General features: G+C 39.6%; 1 protein-coding gene across 1 annotated transcript in view; it reads right to left on the bottom strand.

Moving 5' to 3' along the window:
- EPB41L4A (erythrocyte membrane protein band 4.1 like 4A) overlaps positions 1-21,999 on the bottom strand; it is a gene marked incomplete at both ends in the record, with an annotated part of 130,350 nt that overhangs the window by 77,910 nt on the left and 30,441 nt on the right. The window contains one exon of the mRNA XM_080362823.1: positions 4,259-4,363. Within this exon, the coding sequence (XP_080218949.1) occupies positions 4,259-4,363 (105 nt within the window). The remainder of the gene's footprint in view (positions 1-4,258; positions 4,364-21,999) is intronic.

Raw genomic sequence — 21,999 nt, forward strand, 5'->3', positions numbered from 1 at the left:
AGTAAAAAAAGAAAAAAAAAAGTATTTATTATGAACAGACTTTAAAATTATTTTGGTTGTCTAGTTTTCTGCAATAAGGGAGTCTCAAAGTCTTTCTTGTAAGAAAACCTCTAATAGCATGACTCTTTTCAGCATGCTTTTGTGATTTGACAAGAGAATGCCTTTGGGCTTCAAAAGTACCCTTTCCCTCATCAAATTCTGCTCAGCTTTTCTTGAGGTATTATGCATTAAAATTACCATTTCCATTCTCTCTTTTGTGTGCCTCAAGAAAATATTTGCCTCCTGCCAGAAGAGTAATTAGCATGACTATCCTAAGGGATACTGGAGATGCCACAAAGGCAGAAGCAAAGGGAAGATGTGTGGAGCACCTGGGAGCTGCAGCACAGTGGGAACAAGAGGTGAGAGGGGCAAGGGACATGCGTGGCCATTCCAGCACCAGCTTACCCAGCATTTGGCCTCTCCTGCACTAATGAAGGTATACATCACTGCACTGCTGTTTTCCCCATGTCCTAAAGCAATGAGAGACTCAAAGGCAGGACAGTTTCCTAAGCCATCTTCAGCTACTGCAACACAGATTCTGGTGGTCATGTTTCACCTCAAAATACCACATGAGCCACAATGTCCTGCACTTCAGATAGATGAGGCAGAAGACAAAAATACCCTGTCAATCAGGACCCAGTTGACCATTCACATTAAGAAGCATGAAGACTATATTTGGCCTCAGCTTAGCCTAACTTGATTGTCAGCGGTCTCTGCAGCAATGCAAAAGACTCAGGTGAAGGGCTGATGATGGAGCACACTGAGATATCCAGTGGCACTCAAAGAAAACTCATCTTCCTTTTAAAGCAGGGGTGCCAAACTCATTTTCAACAGGGGCCACATCAGCCTGGTGCTTGCTTTCAAAGGGCTGAATGTAATTTTAAGACTGTATAAATGCAACAACTCCTACAACCCATCTGTTCATTTGGGTGTAGTTTTATGTTAGAAGATTTTTAATTAACTATTGTTATATTTCAACGTACTAACACACTTTTTTATTTTTTTCCTTAGGAGTCCTGTCTTGTTCAAAGCACAAAACAGATATAGCTTATGCTGTTCTAAAATAGATACAGTTTATGCTGTTCTGGCAACCCGTAATACTAGAGAGCTTAATTTTGCCAATACTGTCCTTTTACCACGGAGACTTTGGGGGAACATGGCATGTCAAATAACACTAAATTTGTGTAATATGACCAAATTACTACACTAGAGACAGTGTGTCCTGGTTTTATCCAATTTGTGCTTCATTCTACTGTTCATGGTCTTCCCAGCGCCATCCAGTTCTGTCAATCTGTTTGTCACATCCAGCTATTCTCTCTCACGTGCTAATTAGTTTGTCAGCTGTTCAGGAAGAGACCATTTTAATATTATGTGTTCACACACTACACAGCATAGTGAAACCCTGTTCACTGATTAGAGCCCTACTGGTACTACTAAAATAATTATGAAACCACCCACATAAGAGGTAGCACACCAACACAGCATTTGAAAGACCACTTTGAAGTGCTGAGACATGCAAAAGTAATGGGTAAAATAACTAAACAAGTTCTTTCAAACCCTTAATAAAAAAAAAAAAAAAACTTCTTTCCTGACTAGGTTGCTTTATTCATCATTCAGTTAAATGGACAGTGGGACAAAAAATCTGACAGAGTAAATAATAAAATATTTCCCACCATGACCAATGTCCTAATAAGTAGCCAAACCTCAGAACATGTTTCTTTGTCTTAGACTAACTCAGAAGCCTAGTTTTAAAACTAATTAGCAAGGTAACCTTTTTCTCCTTCCCTTAGGAAATCTACTGTGGCCAATCCAAAACATATCCAATCCAACATTCAAATCTAGGCTTCTTGCTAGCCATCACAGGACTAATTCCCACAACAGCCTAGAGAGCTTTTGCCATATTCAGTGTGCAATTGCACCTAAGTTACAGCTAAAGCATAAGGTATTGTTTGTCCTATGGAAGCATGGAAGCTTTCCCTTCATACTGCCCATTCTTAAGAGCTTACAAGATTTCACTAAAATAGCAAGAGTAACAATTGTCACAAAACACATAAAACTAAGCACAGTAGCACAGGTTTGCTCATTTATGAATTTTCCAGACAAAACAGCATCAACTTTTAATTACCTATCCACAGACAAACAACAGGAAGAGGCATTTTCACAATATTTTGCTACCACACAGCCCAGGTGCAAAGCCTGCAGCACAGTCTCAGTTGGTGACTGTGGCACTACCCACATGGCCAGGCAGGTGCGCTCCATAATGTGGCCCCTGTTGAGGTCTCTGGTTGCATCACCTGGCTGCTTCTCATCTGAGTGTAAGGACAGAGCTGGTGTGTGCATCACTCCCCACACACCTGGGACTTCCCTGCAAAGAAAACCTGCAGGCCAAGGGAACACACACACATATGCAGTGCTCCCATCAAAGGACCAAAACACAAGCACATGGCAGAGATGCCTGGCCACCGGCGCAGAAGCTAAGGAAAACACTGGTCGGTGGACCTCCACGCAGAGAGGATGGAGCTCCATGTCTGTGCTTGTGCAGACTGCATCCCCACAACGTGACCAGTGCCGGTGCAAGAGCAGGCAAATGAGGGGAGTGGGAGTAATGCTTTCCTAATCCATGGGAAAATCGAAGAGCACAGCAGCTTCCTGACCTTGGGCTGGCCAGAGAATTAAGACAAAGGCCAACATTAAATTTGCACCACTGGAGGATCATGTGAGACAAAAAGACAGAAAGGCTGTATTGGTATTCAGAGAGGCTAAGTAAATGGGGTTATGGCCTGCAGCTCATGACATGTCCTAAAATGTGCCTTTATGTGTTAAGGCCTTCACAGAAGAGATGTAATCTTCTCTTATTTTCCTAATGCCATATACACCATTAAATACAAAGTGTGTACGCCTCTGGAAATGTTCCCAGTAATAGCCATTTCTATTTTATTTGACTCTACAGAAAAAAGAGGAAACACTTCAGAGAGGAAAAAATACCTACTTGCTCTTCCTTCACACTTCAGTTTCCTCGGGAAATAAAAAATACTATTTTTAACAGTCTACCTTAGTTCACAGCTGAATTTTACTTTCAACCCCATGGTACAAAACTTGGTTAGAAGCTTTTCAAAAAATGGAATTCATAAACCCCTAGACTATGACACAAAAATAATTACATACTAAGCAAGGCAGTCTGTAGCCCTCACCAGCAATCAATGATCTTCTGCTAATGCTGTTCTGACTTCAGTCTCTACATGGTCAGCTTCACTAAACAGAAGAAATTGGCAAATGCATGGCCAACCCAACAACTTATTTTTAGACGAAACATGACATCTCTTGAGGTCAGGGTCTTGTACAGTACTCTCAGCACAGAACAGTGACGGAAAGCATAACTGCTTGACTTAATTTAACCCCAGGCCACCATTCAGGCCTTCATTTCTTTCAGTGAAGACCATCCTACGAATGACGACCCTCCTGGTCCCACCTGCTGAGCAACCCCTGCTCTTCACCTCTGACTGCAGTAACCCTGCACAGACCATTTTGGAGGTGACTCCAGACAGCACTGCCCCAAGCTACTGCCTGTTTTGGCTTAAACATCTCAGCCTGGTTTCCATTTTCATGCCTATTTAGGACTGTAATCTCCTGGTGGAAAAAGCTCTTGGACATTTGGTGAGTCCCTGTTAAGAAGACTCAAGAGAACATGGGCTCCAGGACACAGAGATAGCTCAGGTGGAATGAAAATGTCACCGGCCACACCCTGACTCCTGAGGCTCCACCAGTGAACTGGCAGCCACCACATCAACCACAAGATACAGTCTGAATCAGGTGTCCAGCAAATGGACCAAGTGACGCAGCCTGTGGCACATTCAGGGACATTGCTTCCCAGCCACCACACGGCCAAGGAGAGCCAGACAGCATAGTACACCAAGCACTGGCTTTGGGGAACAGTATTTAAAAGGAAAAAATATTAATCCTGCTTTCATATAATAATTTTGTACTATTTATCCTCTATTTAGTTTTCAAGAACATTTTGCATTTGATTCTATTCCAAACATACTAAGGGCTATTCCAAGATTTTAATGCAAACAGTCACAAAGGAATTATTACTGTAAACCTGAGTCATGAACTAGTGAAAACGAGTGAAAGTGTGACAATCCAATGCTCCACAGGCAAACGGTACAAACAGGGTACATTTTACATATGGAAAATCCAATCTGCTGTATCTTTTACTCACCGTTTGATGACTTCGGTCACAGTAGCGCAGTCCAAAGTAATCTATCTCCACTAGGTTTAAGTGACGAAATACGTAGCCCAGGACAACTGACCCTTTCGTTGACTTCTGTGGGAAAGAATTTACAGAGCCTTTTCACAAAAATGCTCTGCCTTTGTCAGCTATGTGCAGTGGCATTCATGCATTCAGTTAGCTTTGTCAAAAAAAAAATAAAAAGGGGAAGCAGTTCCCAGTGCCTTTAACAAAAATTTCCGTTGTACAAAAGAAAATATGTTGTCCTACTACAAGTTTATTTAATCATTCTGTAAATACTATTAGGTAGGTGGCAGGTTAGTAGCTACAAAATACAAAACAAAACAAAACAAAACACTGAAGGGTACTTGCATAAGCATGATGGTGGTGAACCTAGATTTTTCTAGAAAATTTTTGTTCTCTCATCAAAATTTGAATCTCTACGACGTATTTTAATTCTAAAATCATACTCTTGTCCAGGATGGGCCTGTCACTTAAACTTTGACAACAAAGATCAGGAGACAAAACTTCGCCCTTCAGATCTAAATCATTAGCTGCTCTGGTACTATTCTTCATAAAGGTTATGTTTTATTTGTTTTCTTTTAAAATATTTTTTGTAGTAGAAATAGGAGCAATCCAACACCTTGAATTGAAATAATCCCATTGTTTTCTTGAACAGTACTTAATTAAGAGTCTATGCCAGTATTTGCAAACAATGCTGGGGACAATACTTCAAACAACATTGTACTGTTGAGAATTAATTATAAAAAGCTCATTTCCAACTGAATGCCTCTTATTTGTTGGTTCCCCTGGCAGTCAACAATGTACAGACCAGGAAGACCAAGAATCATTACACAGAATGATCCCCCCCTCAAAATCAGTTATAGCATTTTACTATGGCAGTCTCGAATTCCACAAGAAAACATGAACAGAAGTCATAATTAGGTTTGGTTAACACTTCATATTGTATAAACTGCTAGATTGCACTAAAATCACTGGGGAGAAAGCAAAACAGAAAGAGAAAGGTGTGAGATATTGTTTGTGCTATTTCACTTTTTAGTCTACAAACAAGTAATTTCAAAATTAAAACGGCAAATAAAGTTGACTTAAAAAATCATTTAATTTATCTGGTGAAGTATATATCACATAACAATACTGAAGATGCATCCAGTCTTTTTAGCGGATGCATTTGGTCAGGATTTGTACATAGTCACATGGGCAGGGCCAGTGCAACAACTTCAGGTGGCCACTCACACTCCAAGCAAGCCACGACAAGGTAAACTTCTTTGGTCGGCTGGGGATGGTGTATCCATGCTGTTCCTCAGATTTACTATGTATTTGCTTAAACCAGGAGATGTTCTTGAAAAGTTCTCAGCGCTAAACAGTCTAATGCCATCATATAGGCTGTTTACACAAAGCAACTGTAATTACATATTCTCTCAGCACGTAGAGTGAGACTTAATGATCAGTCACAAGGCAGAAAACACTTTGGGGGAAAATACTATTAAGGTAAGTAGAAATGCATTCGATCTCATTTTAGAATTTCGAATAAAAAAGAGCAATGCAGTGATTTTATCATCAGATTCCTCAACAAGAAACTGAACTTGGGTTGTAAGAACAATTCAAGACAAGAATCAGCCCCTCTTAGATGTAGAGTGTCTATGAGGAGCACTGCAGCAAAAAGACAGGGAAAACAAAACCAAAAACAAATAACCCTTCCTTTATTTTTTTAAAAAAGGTTAGACTTTTAGACAGAAGGCATTCAAGACTGAAGCAGTAATTGTCCTGCCCCATTTTATCTTTAAATCAGTTGTTATTGAAGGAAGCAGGAGAGATGTCCCACTAAAAAGCACATAATTATCTTCATCCATCGTGTATGTCAAATTACCTTCACCATTGGAACCATTTCCATTACCATATAAACAGCACAATATTGTCTTGGGAACCTAGAAATGGACAGGAAAAGCTCAAAATAAACAGGCAGACCTGACTCCAATTGAACCACCTGGTTAAATGATGGAGACACTTGTAGAATAAAGCTAGCATGTTATTCCCAGGAACACACACGTTTCACGCATGGTGTGGCTGAAATTAAAGACTCCCTTCTTTCCTTTCAGAGATAAATGGTAACAATGTATAAAAAGCTTTTAAACTGCTTTTTACCTATATTGCTGTGCTCAGAGAAAACATAAATGCCTCTTAATTTATTCTCTTCATGCAGTTCAGTTAACACTTTAATTGCTGCTGGTACTGCAGGAACAAGTGATCCAGTTGTGGGGAAATGCTGAGCAAAACCATCCAGTTTCCAATGGCAGGGGGTTCTCCACCTCTACAGCAGCAAGATGCTCAACACTTGGGTCATCCTCAGCCAAGACAGATTGTGTGCAGCCGTTTCTGTAGCCACCCTCACCAACACCTTTCACACCCTCCAGCAATGCCTCTATGTACACCAGTTGGTGTTTCACAAGGCAACTGTTGGGGTGAGAACCAGCAGGAATCCCCACACCCCTCTGACCTCACTTTCCTTAACATCGTGTTTTCCCAGCACTGAGGAGCACTCTTCAGGTAAAACACTGACCCTTGCTGAAACCACTGCCACCTCATTTTCAATTAAAGTTCCCATTTTAAGGCAGATGATTTCAGGGTTTCATGCAAGTAAATTGGCTCCTCAAATGGAGTTAAGGAAGCATTTTTGTTGATTAACGTCTAAGTGGCTACTTCTCAGTCCTGCAATACATTTTCGCTGCATTTGAAGAAAGTTTTGCAAACTAAGAAAAGCAACCTTACTTCCCCTGATAAAATGACACCAAAATTGAGCAAAACTGCAAACTAAAACTACCAAAGGTGTTAGCAGGATTACACTCACATCTTATAGCACTGTAAAAATTATATAATCTTCTTTGCTTTAAGCTCAGACTTGCTAGAGCACATTTGTACAGTCCTACAATTACATTCGGCCCTTTGAAGGCAACCATCAGGCTGATGTGGCCGCCGTTGAAAATGAGATTGACACCCCTGTGCTAGAGGCTTGCATTCTTAGGGGTAAACACAAGTATATTTGAAAATAGCATCAACAATGCTTTCAAGAGAGAACAAAGAATCATTTGAATGAGTCATAACATCTTGCTTTACATGTTAGCACCATGGTTTCATAAACCAGAAAGGCAGGTTTCTACTGGCTAAAGCCAGAACATTCAAGAGAGATCTGATTTAATTGTACTTTTAAAATCGAAAATAAATACTTCTCCTAAAAATCATACATGCAGTACTATATTTTAACATATTCACAGTACTGAATAATTAGTCACCAAGGATTCTTATCTTCTGCACTGCTTATTGCTTTTAGCTCCAGCATGGTTTTTCTAGCTGGGTATTTTTTAATTTTCTCTTTTGTATTGTACACAACAGTGCAAGCCAAATCAGATCCATGACTGATGTTAACTGAATTTAAACACAAAACAAGACATGCAGCAATGTCTGCCTCAGTAGAATGCTAGTTCCTCTCTTGAAAAAAGAGAGTGGTATAGGTACTGAAGCCCCTTTTTATTAAAACAAAATAAAAAACACATTGCCTCTTCTAGTTTAAGCACTCATCATGAAACCCTTCTCCTGGAAGCAACTCAATCCACAGACTACCTCTTACAACCTCGTAAGTGCTAAGGAAGATGCAGATGAATTCATGAGCCTTCACACAAAAACAGGCTTGAAACTTTGTTTGAACATAACTGTTGCTTTTTGAGAGGCCTCCTCCCATCATGACCATTGTGAAAGTCCATCAGAAAGTCACACCTGATGCTGAATCATTTATTCTGCTTACATACTGACAAAAGCTAACAACACAGAACAAGAGCAGATTTCTAATGCTGAACAAGGGAGTTTATATATCCGAGTACAGAACAAGCAGCAGGATGCTACAGAGGATGACAAAGAATCATGTTGAGACATTCAGAAAGACCTGTGCAACATACCCACATTTCCCTGCCAAGCACAGGGCTGCGTGGGTGATGCTGCTAACAAGTTGTCCAAGTGGGAAGCGCGTTTGATCTGCTGCCCATGTGCCTGACAGCAGCTGGTGCCCATGTGGTGCCTGATGTGATGGAGCATGGGCACTGGTACCACCCCACTGGTGTGCTGGGAAAGGCAGAGACCAAGCACAGCTCATGACACATATGTCAGCACCGCTGCATCTGCACCGACTGGCCAGATAGCACTAGTATACTGAGTTGACATAAGCTTTACACAGCATTAAGTGTTACAAAGGAGAGATTAAAATCATGTACAAAAGCAGCACACAGCCAGAAGAAGGCTTCGATGAATGGAAAAAGGGTTTCCAGAAACCATGTCAAGAAAATTAACTCTAAAACTTGGAATGCTTCCTTTATTTGGAATGAATGTGCCACAAGCAAGTACATCTGAAGGCAGCTGAGGCAGAGTGTGAACTAGAGATATGCTCTGGAGATGGTGCAAGTCAGAAAAAAGAGCTTGCGGTTCACTGAGCTTTGCTCTGCAGAAACAACCCAAAGCCCACCACCTCTACACTTGCAGGGTTTCATGTGTCCCTAGGCTTTTGTGCACTGTCCTCGGCGAAGAACCGCAGAGCCCCACTGCCGTTCCTGCTGATGGGATGTGCCTGTGCGGGGTGGGAGGATGAGGACAGGGTGCAGCAGGCTCAGTGGGCTCCCACTGCAGAGCTGCTGCCAGGTGCGCAGTGTGAGCCTTGCCGGGCCTGGCCCCAGGGCAGGGCTTCTGCAGCCAGCTGCCCGCACAGGGGCTTCCTGTGGAGCAGCTGGTGCCTCAAGCTGTGCACTCCCACCCTGCCGGGCACCCGCTGCCTGCTGCCCGGCAGCCCAGTGCTGGACCCAAGCTCTGCTCTTCCTCCAAGCAACTGTGAGAGCCCTGCTCGATCATGGAGCTGCTCACAGCTTCTGAGAGAAAAGGGCCCCCTCCTGTCTGGTAGCTACGTGGCCTTTGGTGCATCCAAAGGGATGCATCTTTCATGTTCATGGGGAACTATTTAAAATAAATCTGTGAGAGTGCAATAGAAGGGCATGCATTATAAATCCACATGGACTTGTATTCTGCCTCAGCAGGAGCTTGTGGTCTGTTTCTGGAGCCCCTTCCTGCCAAGAAGATGCACCATTATATTTTCATTTGCTGCTGCTCTCCTACAGGCTAGTCAAGCTATTTCTTTCCACCTGTCAACTGCAAACTGGATATTTTGGTACTGAATTCAATGGAGTCTACACTGCAATCAGTCAATAACATTTTATATATAAATTTGTATTTTGTATATGAGACTGCTTATCTTCTGTTTAAGACTCACTGCATTTAAACATGCTTGCTGAAACATATGCTGTCCTTTTACAGTCTATGTAATGATGATTTGCTGCATCCCCAAAAAACTTTTCCGAAATGCTATATCATATTAGTTTTATTTCCAGTTTGATGCAGTTTAACTTCTCATTTTGAATGATGCTAGAAAATTACTTGCTCCTGCAATATTGACAGAAGTCAAGGGGACACATTTGTTATCCTAAAAAATGTACACACTTTTTCTGTACAGTTTTGATAACTCACTTGCCCCAGTGCTTCCCATAAAACTGATACAATTCTACTGGAAATGTAATTCCCATTAAAATTTCTCATCATAACCAAATGGAATTTCATTTGAAAAAATTAAATATTTCAATTATTTTAAATGCCTTTTTCTTAATAGACATTCCTCATGAGAGCAATGGAAGATACACTGTGAGCATTTTTGTTCTAAAAGTAGTTTTCTACATATTCTCATTAGCAAACCCTACACACAAAAAACCCAGTCAACATGTTTGCACCAGGACAGGAATAAGTTATCCATTAGTTGCCTGTAATGGCTGTTAATGGGGAATTCTATACACCTGTACTGTCTCCTGCCCCTTCTAGAGTTTCTGGCTGCCCTCAAGAGCTGCTATCCAGTGCCACACACTGCATGGGGTCACATTACCATTTTACTGGTACTGGGCTGCATTCAACTTTAACAACCTTGACTGGAAAAAAAGAAAAAAACGTGCCCCGCCATGGGAGCAGCAGAAGGGGATGAAAAGGACTTAACTGTCACAGCTCCCAGCTGCCTTTCACCCCCTAAGTAATGCTGACTGCTCTCTCACCCCCATGCTCACAGCAAGGGTGCCTCATTCATCTGTCAGTCAATTGCTGAATCGTTCAGCTGTCAATCAATTCCTGGATCACTGCAGATTTTAGCACTGTATATTCAGATAAAACAGATCTGAGCCAGGGTTTTTTGAAGAATGACACCCCTGCACATAAGCAAACACACAAGGCAAGTGTTAAGTTCAGATAACAACACAGAAAGTAAAAATTAAAAGCATTAAAGCAATCTGCAAATTGCTAATTCGTCCTCTTGCATTTATGTACAGTGTCAGTATTACCATTAATTGTTCCCCCTGCATGGAACTCACACAGGACTAATGTCGTCTTCTTGGCATCATTACTCATCTCTGGCTGCCATCCTGAGCTCCTTAATTAGATCTACCTACCATGTCAGGTTTTTTGGTTGTTTGGGGTTTTTTTTTTCCTGTTTTCCCCAACCACTTCCTAGTTCCTTGTCCTTTCCTACCACCTCTTTCCAGACAGAACCCTCAATCCTCATCCTCCCTTGTCACATACATTGCCACTTCCCTCAGCCTGTCATTCCCACTGGTTTCCACATATTCCTTGAACTCCCTGTGCACTAAATCACAGACCCTTCCTCCCTCCTCTGCTCTAACCCTTCTCCTATCTACTTTTTCACTGCCTCCCAACAGTTTGGCCCTTGTTCCCCCACGAATTAAGCCAGGAAACACCTCCATGATGTTGTATTGTGGGACAGATAACACAGAAACACATCCGACAGCTACAGATGCAAGAAAATTCTTTTCAGTTCTGATGCCTGAACTCAAGCACCAGAAACACCAGTCACACAGATGATGCAGCTGCCAGCAGGACCTGATATAGCATCTTTACAAGACAGAAGTGATAAAGTTTGAGGAAATCTCTCCTGTGAGATACATCAGCATCACAAATGGGCTTATTGTGGGCATATCTTTAAAATAACAAAGAAAAACACATCTGGCATGGTGAACCTGCTGATAGAAATTGTCAAGTCTTTGCTTCAAAAGTTTCTCAGACAGAAGTTGTCTTGAGTTTCTTTTTGTTTGACAGCCTATTTTTTTCCTTGCTTCACTCTTGCAAATAACTAAACTGTTTTGAACGAAACTTTGTGAAATAGAGTTCAAAACTTGATGACTGGCAAACCTACAAACAGACCGAGCAACCTCAGTAGTGGCAGCAACCCTCTCCCTCCCTAGCACCTTCTATTCAGGAAGATCCCACCAGCTTTTCAGACTGAATTTATAGCTATTTTGTCAAAGATTTTATTTAAAAGCCAGTATTATTCTGAACTAGTTCTTGGGCATGGAGCTGTAGTGATAACCCAGCTTTCCTCCTCTGAAAAAGTAATGCACAAAATATTCTGTGTAATTTTAAGGGAAACGATGGCATATTTTAGCCAGTATTTTTTTTTCCTGTTTTCCTTTCCCCTTTCAGTAATCAAACCTTTCAAGTGGCAACTTGATGTCACTCTCAGTGATTCAGACAAGGACAGTACTTTCTCAATGCTTAGTCTTCAACTGTTCCCTAAATGGGTAGTATATTTTGAAGTGCCTTTATGTGCTATGTGAAAACTGCATATAGATAATAACATAATTCTGTACGTTCACATAAAAGGAACAATAGGTCACTCCCAGTTCAGCCAGTCAACAGTAGCTACTTGGCCATCAATACCAAATTTGTCTTGAAAGTTTATAGCATATAACATTATAGACAGACTTCTGAAAAATATTTTTATTGACCTGTAAAAATTTCAGATATATCACAGTTTTGATTATGCACAGGAAATCAGATTTCATATGCACTGTGTATCTTTTAATGTTATTCAAAATTATTTTTCTAGAACTGTATGTACAACCTGTGATGATTAACTTGTACACTCATCAACAAAAATAAAATTACCATAATCTCCTTATGTTTAATTAATGTTTAATATATCAAGGTTGTTGAGGAAAGCTGTTTTTAACATGAGCATACAAACCAAAGAACTGTTCTAGCTTGGCTTTGAAATCTATTCCTACAGAAGGTTAATGTGGAACCTACAAGAAACTTATAATCTTATACATGGCATAATATCATATGTATGATACATAATATATATATATATATAGATATATGTGGTGACTGCCTACTTGTGCTAATGAAAATCTTCCACATACTGAAGAAACAAAATAAAATAAAACTCTTGCTTAATCAGCCCATCTATAATACAACTCCATGAAGGTGAATAAAGATATTATATACATGTGCAACATTGGATTAATTTCTTCACTCACAGCTGACAGATAGATTAGTGATAAGCTTAGCATAAAAATCTGTATATAGTTGAGCACACAGAATTTTGCAGAACTAGACCCTTATTTCTCTACATTTAGTGCAAAACCAATGAATATGTCTGTTTATTAGCAAAAGCATTCACAAAGATATGAGTAGATAACCCCTCATTGCTTGTAGTCTAAATTATGTGACTCTAATGAAAAAAGCATCTTTGCAGCATCTTCAGTATCAGACTCAAGAGGTTAATTAATAAAATGCCTCAGGCATGATATCCTTTGCTAATGGCGGTGGCTATCTGCTGTACTCCATGAGTCTGCTCACACATCTCATGCAAGAAGGAAAACATTTTTTAAAACAGCTTTCTGAGTACAGACATGAAATTGAAAACATATTTCACATTACAAAAAATATTGATGAATACCAGAAGAAAAAAGAGTCTGTTTAGAATCTACTCATGATGTGAAAATAACTTACTCAGCTTTTGCGTGCAGAGGGATTTTCAATAGTTAGGGTGAAATCAATAAATCAATACGAATTTTATTACTGACTTTCAAGGCAGAGGATTTTGGATTAATACTAGATTTCAAGCCTTTAACCTAAACTCTGTGTAAGGCCAACAGTTGCTTACAACGGAACTACTGGAGTCATGAGCTTTATCACCTTTCCTGGTTTTGTTAAAAACAATACCAGTTTCTCTTCTACCGAATTTTCCTTTCAGCTAAATTCTTCTAAGTAACTGCACTTTTCTGAAGTTGGCTGCATGTTTTGGTAGACATAGCAATGGACTGCAAGGTCACTGATAAGAATGCACACCGTGTATTTTGCAAGAAGGAGTGAACTGAACAGGTGACTAAAATTGACCAACAAAGTATTCCATCCCATCCACGTCATACATCATATAAAGGTGGGAGATCACAAGGGTCTCACTCTCTTTGACTATGGCTGGCATCTGGAGACGACCCTGTCTACCATCCCTGAAATCTGAGGCGTAGTGACAGACACTGCATCCCTAAATCCAGTTCCGGTTTGCTGCAGAGTCCAACCCAGGACTTCCAGGTGCCTGCCCTGCAGCTGCCAGAGCAGCCACTGCTGAGCTGCGAGGAATTTCAAGTTTGGTTTTGTATATTTTGTTTTATTTTCTCTATTTTATTAGTAGCATTAGTAAAACATTTTTAACTTTTCCCAGTTTGCAAGTCCTCTCTCTCTTTGCATCTTTTGCCCTCCTATTGCCTTTCCCTGGAGGTGGAGGGGGGGACACTGAGGGGGCGAACAAAGCATCTGCCATGGTTTATTGTGGCCCTGCATTAAATGGGGACACACCTTTGTTTGGACCCAAGCAATAAACAGCGCTCAGTTCCCTCCCAATAAACTGACGAGTAATAACTGATGATTGTAACTAAAGCAAAATAAACTATGAAACTGAAGACTGATTGGAACAACTTTTCTGTTCAAATCATAAGCTTGCAGGTAAGCCACTAGTGCATTGTCAGGAGTCTCCATAAAAGTATCTCCAGTTCTGTTGCAGCCGTACCTGGCCACAGGTCACTAGATAAAACTCAGACAATCATGCTTTAAAGTTAATTGAAGTACTGGATGTACCCAGTGCATTTCTTTCACTACAGGCAAATCATAGCATGTTCTGCAGACTAGACCATTAATTTCAAATAGAAAATCATTACTTGCATTTCTAGCTTGCTTAAAATGTACTTGGTTATATCTGGTTTTCGAAGCTAAAATTATTCATCTCTGGTCTGTGCTGAACACAAGACTTTTAGCAGCATTGTTTTTTGTTTTTTTTTTTTTTTACATTAAATATAGCTTACTGTGTGATTTGGGCATGATCCTATTCACACTAAAATCCAAAGGCAAAAAAAATCCTTTTGTTTGAAGACAAATGAGGCTCACACCCTTCAGTTTTCATCTGATTGGTTGATGATAAAATAATATGGTTTACTTAGAGTAAAACTAGCAGCATATTCCTAACAAGCGAATAAGGTAATAACCTCTAGTTTCCTCCTCGCATTGTAGTTAAGAGGCACGTTTGCTGCAAGTTTTTAAGGCATGCCACTTCATGTAGATCTTGATCCATCATTTTGGCAATGGGCCAATGAGATATGCCCAGGTTGTGCTTCTTAAACTGCTATTATGAAGTCAGTTACAGTGATATTCCAGAATGAAGTATTACTAAGCACCCTTCCTTGTTAAATAAAGATTTTTCATTCTTCTGTAAATATATTCTGCTGATATAAACTCTTACTCACAAAACTTCACTGCTGACAACAACCACATCAGGACTGTTACGTAAGACAACATGCAAAATCAGAACTTTAGGATATCTGTATCACTCATTGTACACAGTTACCATGTATACCTAAAACTGGTTTTAAACAACTTCTTGTTTAAAAGTTGAGGCAGCTGTTTTATTATTTACAGCAGTGCCCAAAATACTGATGCTTTCCAGCCAGAGTGAAATATGAAACTTCATTCCATGTAGCTAATAAAAGGAGGAAAGACAGTAAGACTGCAAGCAGACTGTCCTCCCACTAAAAAGTGTAGTTTTACATGAGTGAAAACCTCGTAGGTAGTTTCAGTAAAATTTTTCCACTATAGAAGCCTAAATCAAACATTTTACTTCCTAACAGGTGCTAGCCCACTATCTACCTACACCACATGAAACATTCATCCCAGCACTCTCTCTCTCAGGCTCTGCTCCCAAGCCACTGTGGAGCCACAATGCCTCAGCTACAAAAAAGGACCAAAGCACTCATTTATTTGCCCTGTAACAATTTTCAGCAATGCAAATGCCACAAAACAAATATACTTAAGGAGAGGCTCACTCAACTTGCCAGTTGTAACAAATCCAGTCGCTGCTCACCCAGATGCACATCCCCTTCTCTGTGCTTAAGAGATCTCAAAATCACAGAATGGTTGAGGTTGGAAGGGACCTCTGCAGATCATCTAGTCCAACCCACCTGCTAAAGCAGGTTCACCCAGAGCAGATTGCACAGGAATGTGTCCAGGTGGGCTTTGAATGTTTCCAGAGAAGGAGACTCCACAACCTCTCTGGGCAGCCTGTTCCAGTGCTCTGGAACCCTCCAAGTAAAGAAGTTTCTCCTCATATTCAGATGGAACATCCTGTGCTTCAGTCTGTGCCCATTGCCCCTCATGCTATTGTTGGGCACCACTGAAAAGAGTCTGGTCACATCCTATGACACCCACCCTTGAGATATTTATAAACATTGATGAGATCCCCTCTCAGCCTGCTGTTCTCTGGGCTGAATAGACCCAGCTCTCTCAGTTTCTCTTCCTAAGATGATGGATGCTAGCCTACCCAGCTGTTCTTACTCCGCTGAGCTGCTCTTGGGAGCATATCTCATCTGATTTCACTGAAAATAAACCAGGCTAGCACAGATCTCTCTGTTAAACTGCACAAATCCAATGGATTTTGACTTACCATAGCCTGGATGATGTCTCTGTCAGAAACCTGCTGGGAGTTTTAGGCTACAGGTATCTAATCAGTACTAAAATGAACAAGTCCCCCAAATGGTATGAATGACACGGGGGTAGTGATCAGCTATCAGTTATCAGTGATCAGTTATCAGCACAGGACTCTAAGGCACAAGGGATATCAAGTTATGCAAAACACATGAGATTTTAACAGAAAGTTGGACAACCCCTAAACATAGATACGCTGTTAAAAACAAGACTTATATCTAGCTTAGGCCTGGGAGGAGTACAACACTATGCCAGTGATGTACTTGTCATTCATTCAGTTATTAATGAGGAATTAATTAACTACTATCAATGGCTTTGACACTTCTAAGGCCAATCCTGGATCTACTGCCATGCAACACCACACAATAGGCAGTGATTGCTCTCTTTCCGGAATGAGGGGACAACACTGTCCCAGTGTCTACTCTGTACTGTAAATTTTTTTTAATAAACAAATAAATAAAAACCCTCATTGACAGAAGGATGATCAAAGATCACACACGTTAACTAACAAAATATGGAAAATACACAGGTTGGGCACTGAAGGCTTGCCTTGTCCGAGGTACACTCAGACATTCTCCCAGAATGAAGAAATTCTCACGTTTTTACATTCATACTGTTCACATCTATGCACTTCAGTGTTGTCTGAAGGCTTTTATGAATTCAGCTATTACCTGGCTGTCATTCCCTGCCCTGAGAGCAAAAACTTCTCTTGGGAACACTGTGAGTAAAGGCAGCACTGACACCATGCTTTGAAGACATCATCAAAGCCTCAAATAAGCTGCTGACATTTCCTCAAGAAAGGGAATTGATGGATTTGGGGATGTCACATTTTGGCACAGAAGCAGCACAGTATGATAATCAAGTGCAAACAATGGAAAACAAGTAAAATAAGAGGAAGCCTCACCTCCACTTGCACAGCTACATAGGAATGGTCCTTCTAGGCTGCTGTACTCAGAGACCAAGATTCACCTTTTGCTGAATTCAGAGTTGCTAGTTTTGACTTCACATTTTTGAAGCAGAAATAACATTTGATTCTACCATCTTGCTAAATGAAATCTGTTCTCCTGTTCAGAGGTGCAATAACTGGAAAAACACTAGGCCTTTCAGCTTAGGCATGGCAACAGTTATCACTTAGACCAAATTATGTGATTAACAATACTGTCTGGAGGTGAAAGGGACCGTTTCTCATCACTACGTACCTGAGGTGACGATTTAACATATGCCCTTTATATCACTCTGGTTTAGTCTGTCATTACAGGACTAAATCTTGGTTTAAAAGAAAAAAAAATAAAAAGAACTAGGAAGAACAAAAACATTTTGTGTTCTTACTGAAACTGGAGTACACCTAACAGGTAAGAAGGAAAGAGTATGTTAGTATTCAAAGACTGAGATGTTTGCATGTTTGTATTGACTTCATTTTGTCCGCATGTATTTTTAGTATCATTATTAAAGCTCCTCCTGATCTGACAGGAAAGCCTTCTCTGGAGTTCTTCCCTCAGTAAGATTTTTTTTTTTCCATCTTTCACCTCCACATTTACAAGCACGATCATTCATCCTTTCTGTAACAAGAAACAAAATGCTTCTCACCAAAATGCTTATTTGGGTTTTCACTGGCCCTTTCTTATTTTTTGGCATAAATCCACTGAAGTCAATAGAGCTGAGCTATGTCAGAGGAGAATTCAGCCATTTCTTCCCAGACATAATATAATCACACAATACCAAAATCCAAGTAGCTAAAATAGTTTAATTACCCAAATTATACTAAGGAAGTCTACACTTCAAATATACACAAGTGAACCTCACATTTATTTTGCAATTGCTTCTTTTAGGTTAGAAGAAAAAAAATATACTCCTGATCATGAAACCAAATTACAAGTTCTTTCCTTAAGCATTGTAAATGCATTGCCAGAGGTTAACTGAACAAAGTTTAATTTTTTTAGTGAAACAAATCCTCAGAGAGTCAAGACTTTGCAGTGTTTTCAGCTGATACAGATTAGAATAGCTCCAGTTAGGTCCACAGAGCAATTCACAACACCTGAAAACACCCAGTGTTCAAACAACTGTTACAAAGCAGTTGGCTGCACTGTTCAGGTGACATATCTAAAGGAAATGTTTGAACAGTTTAAATGCACAGCTGTTTAAAAGTCAAAAACATTGTTTGTATACCAAACAGAGGAATATTGTAAGCCTTACTGTGTTCTTCTATACAATGTTTGCTCTCAGATCTGTCATGAAAGAGAAGAGGTACATAACTGCGCTGTCAAAACCAAGTGCCATAACTAAGCTTCAAAATATTTCACTGTTTGACAAGCCAGCTGGCAGCACAGCCACTCTGACAGCAGACACTCAACTCATTGTGTTCTAATGCTGCATTCACTGCACAAACAAGATACTGCTAAAAAAACCTGTATTTCACAGAAGCATTTAAACAGATAACATTTACCAAATTAAGCATTAATTTAGGACCTAATGACCTTAGACTGGAAAGTCAAAGATCTCTGTTTTATGGAAAACACTGTTTTGCTGTCAAATTTTTGCAGTAATTTACTTGAGAAACAGATGTCTCATTAAAAATAACAAGCAGAGTAGACTGTCACTAGAAGTATGAAGAGGATAAATATTTTCCTCCAAGTCATTTTATAGATATTATATAGCTATCTTTGCCTTCCTTCATAAGACAGACCTCAAATAGCTAAAATCGGTTGCAGTCAATCTGGCATATTCACACCTCTACCATTGTGAAAGAGTTCTAGGCTCATTAGGATCAGAAGTTACATACCAGAAGTCTTGAGAATTTATTCTCATAATAATTTAAATAGCTTTTTGAATATTACATATGGGCAGTCATGAAAAAGTTCACATCTATTCCTTGCTCTGTACTGGCTGCCTGAGTTACATTACACTGATTAAGCGTCCTCTTTGTAACAACAAGTTTTAAGTCTGGCCTCTCTACCATACAAAATTTGGAATAATTTTGCAGAAAATAATTATTAAAGCCACAGAGGCAAACAGGATGCAACAAGGTACTTTTCTGCTGGGTTTAGGCTGTTCTGGTATAGTAAGGAACCACGTTTCACTGCTGAGAAATTATTTTTCAATATTAGAAAACACAAAGTGTCTCACCAGTCTGAGTTTCAGTAAAATATCTGGTGTGGTATCACATGAGATGTTACTAATTAAATTGGTCAAAGTGTAGTTTAGTAGAGGAACTGTAAAACAGGCTGGCCAAAGAAAAATTACATCAGGTTTTTTTGTTTTTTTTTTTAAGGTACATCACCAAAACAAGTTACTCTAAGGTTGGAGGTGGAACATACATCACATAGCATTTTTTTGCATTTCTGCAATTAATACAAATATCAGTCTAAAATTAAGAAGTAAAAAGGAAGAGGATAGACACACCTTACAGAAAGAAAACTACCTGGAAGACAGGATCAATAGAAATGAGATTAAATTTGACCAACATTTCAAGGATATGCTCTTGCAGATCAAAATTGTACATTCCTGTTACAGCTGGAACGTCACTAAGCAGAAATAAATGGGGTACAGAAGACAAAGGTGTATTAATCAAACACAGTACCACTAGCACTTGTCATGAACCCCCCTAAGGTAGTAGTTTACAAAATGGTCCAATGCAGCTTCAGCATAGGTGCAGTTCACCACCCTTTTGATATTTAGCTGAAGGGCAGGATGCTGTAAAGTGTGCTGGTACCCCAGCCATAGAGACCCCTACACCAACAGGAGATCAGCACACTTTCTGTGTTTTCCACTCAACCTGCAGCTTCTTTTATACTACACTAGTGTTAATGTAAAAGTAAGGAATGTTTGCAGTCTAACAGGCATAAATTAAACAAAGACTCCTGGTATGGTAGAGACAAAAGGAAACAATAGTAAGTTTGCCCAAGTTCTGTACAAAGACAAACTGGGATGAAGTTCTGCAGAGGGCCACAAAGGTGGCTAGGGGGCTACAGCACACAAACATGGAAGTGTCTAGGAAAACTTGTTTGTCTGCATTGCAGAGAAGAAGCCAATGGAGGACGTAGTCGCAGTAAGAAACAATAGAGACAGACTCTCATCAAAGATGCACAGTGAGATGAGGAAATCATCACAAGATGCAGTAACGGATATTCCTTACTGGAGAGTAAGTGCAGGAACAAACTGCCCACAGGTTATGGAGCCTTTGCCATTAGAGATAGTCAAAGCTGATCTGGGAAAGGTCCTGAGCAATCTGCTCTAACTTGGTGGGCAGCTAGCCTACCTGACCTCCAAAAGTTCCTTCCAGGTTCAGTGACACTATTACATAACAGCCATATATTACACAATTTGCCGAAGAGAGTAATGCTGCATCACTTTATTTGCATCTGGCTGAAATTAGACTTGAACATGAATTCATGGAAATAGTAGTTTGGGATAAGGCCTATCCTTGGCTCTAAGGGATGTTGTAAGAAACCTCTTCCTCATACACAAAATATTACAATAAGTATATTTAACAGATATCACTATAAACACTGGGCGAAAAAAATAATCCGAAAGTGGTCTGCAAAACTCCCAACTCTTAAAAGAGCCTATAGAGACATGTAGTCAACAGGCACCATCAGTACTTTTTTACTGAAAAGTTTAAAAACAGTACACTTTTTATCCAAGACAATAAAATACTGTTTAGCCAAATTCTATAAATTTTAAGTTTGAAAAAATATCTTGAAGGAATAAATATACAAACTGAAAAATATTTTTATTAAAGTGTGATAGTATATAATTAATTCACAGCACTCACACACTTAAAGACTACCTCTTCAAAAATACTTTTCATTAATTTTTATTTTGTTCGTGTTTTTATAAAAGGAGAGTAGGTGTTCAAAAAGTTATGCAAAGCTCTTAGATATTAACTACAACTCTTACTTACTGTGTAATAATCCACTGTTAACCATCAAGTCTGCTTAACTTTAAAAGTAAACACATGAAAAAATAGGTTATACATAAAGTCAATTACACCATTAATCTCTGTTTACCTTTAGCACAACTTCTAGAAATGTTACCTCTGAGGAGTTTCTAAAGAGAATAGTTAGAAAACTCTAGGCCAGAAATACTTGTCATGAGTTCCTTTAAATATTTGTTAACAGAGGTCTCTTAGTTCAAGCAGCCTGCTTTCAATAAATTACCCTGCTGCTAACAGGTCCGCTTTCAAACAATGGCACAAGCATCTCAGTGACCCACACAGAAGCAATTTCAAGCAGGGTACGATCTGATAGCTTAGCATTAATTATAACATAGATGACTGATTTTGAAATTCTTACATTTACTTTTGTTATTTCATGTTTTTGTTCAACCAATTTAGCTATACATAATACTATGAGCTATTACTGTTGAAAAGAGAAAACTGGACAGCTTAAGCAGGGCTCGCTATAATCACCTCTATTGTAACAGAACAATGCTTTGACTTTCCTCGGGGAAAGGCAGTGCAACACTGAATTTGCTTACACTTGCTAACTTGATGAGAAAAGCAAACCAGTCCCAACAGAAACTGGAGATCAATCTTTCACTCTTCAGTAATTACTGCTCATGAACTGGCAAAAATTAAAAAGAGCCATGCCATTATATACAGCAGATATGTCAGAACTTAGCACTGAACTGCAGCTGTTAATGGCGTGATTTGTGCCATCTGTGTCACAAAGCCAAATCTGCTATGTTTTGGAAACATTCTGTTGATAAATAAAAACATCTCTCTTACATGTAACTTATGTTACATGTTTAACAGACAGCTGTCTTACTATAGCTTTATAGCTCAAACATTTCACAACCCAATCTGTGGATACATC

Source organism: Nesoenas mayeri (genome assembly GCF_963082525.1).
Source record: "Nesoenas mayeri genome assembly, chromosome: Z".
Classification (NCBI taxonomy): domain Eukaryota; kingdom Metazoa; phylum Chordata; class Aves; order Columbiformes; family Columbidae; genus Nesoenas; species Nesoenas mayeri.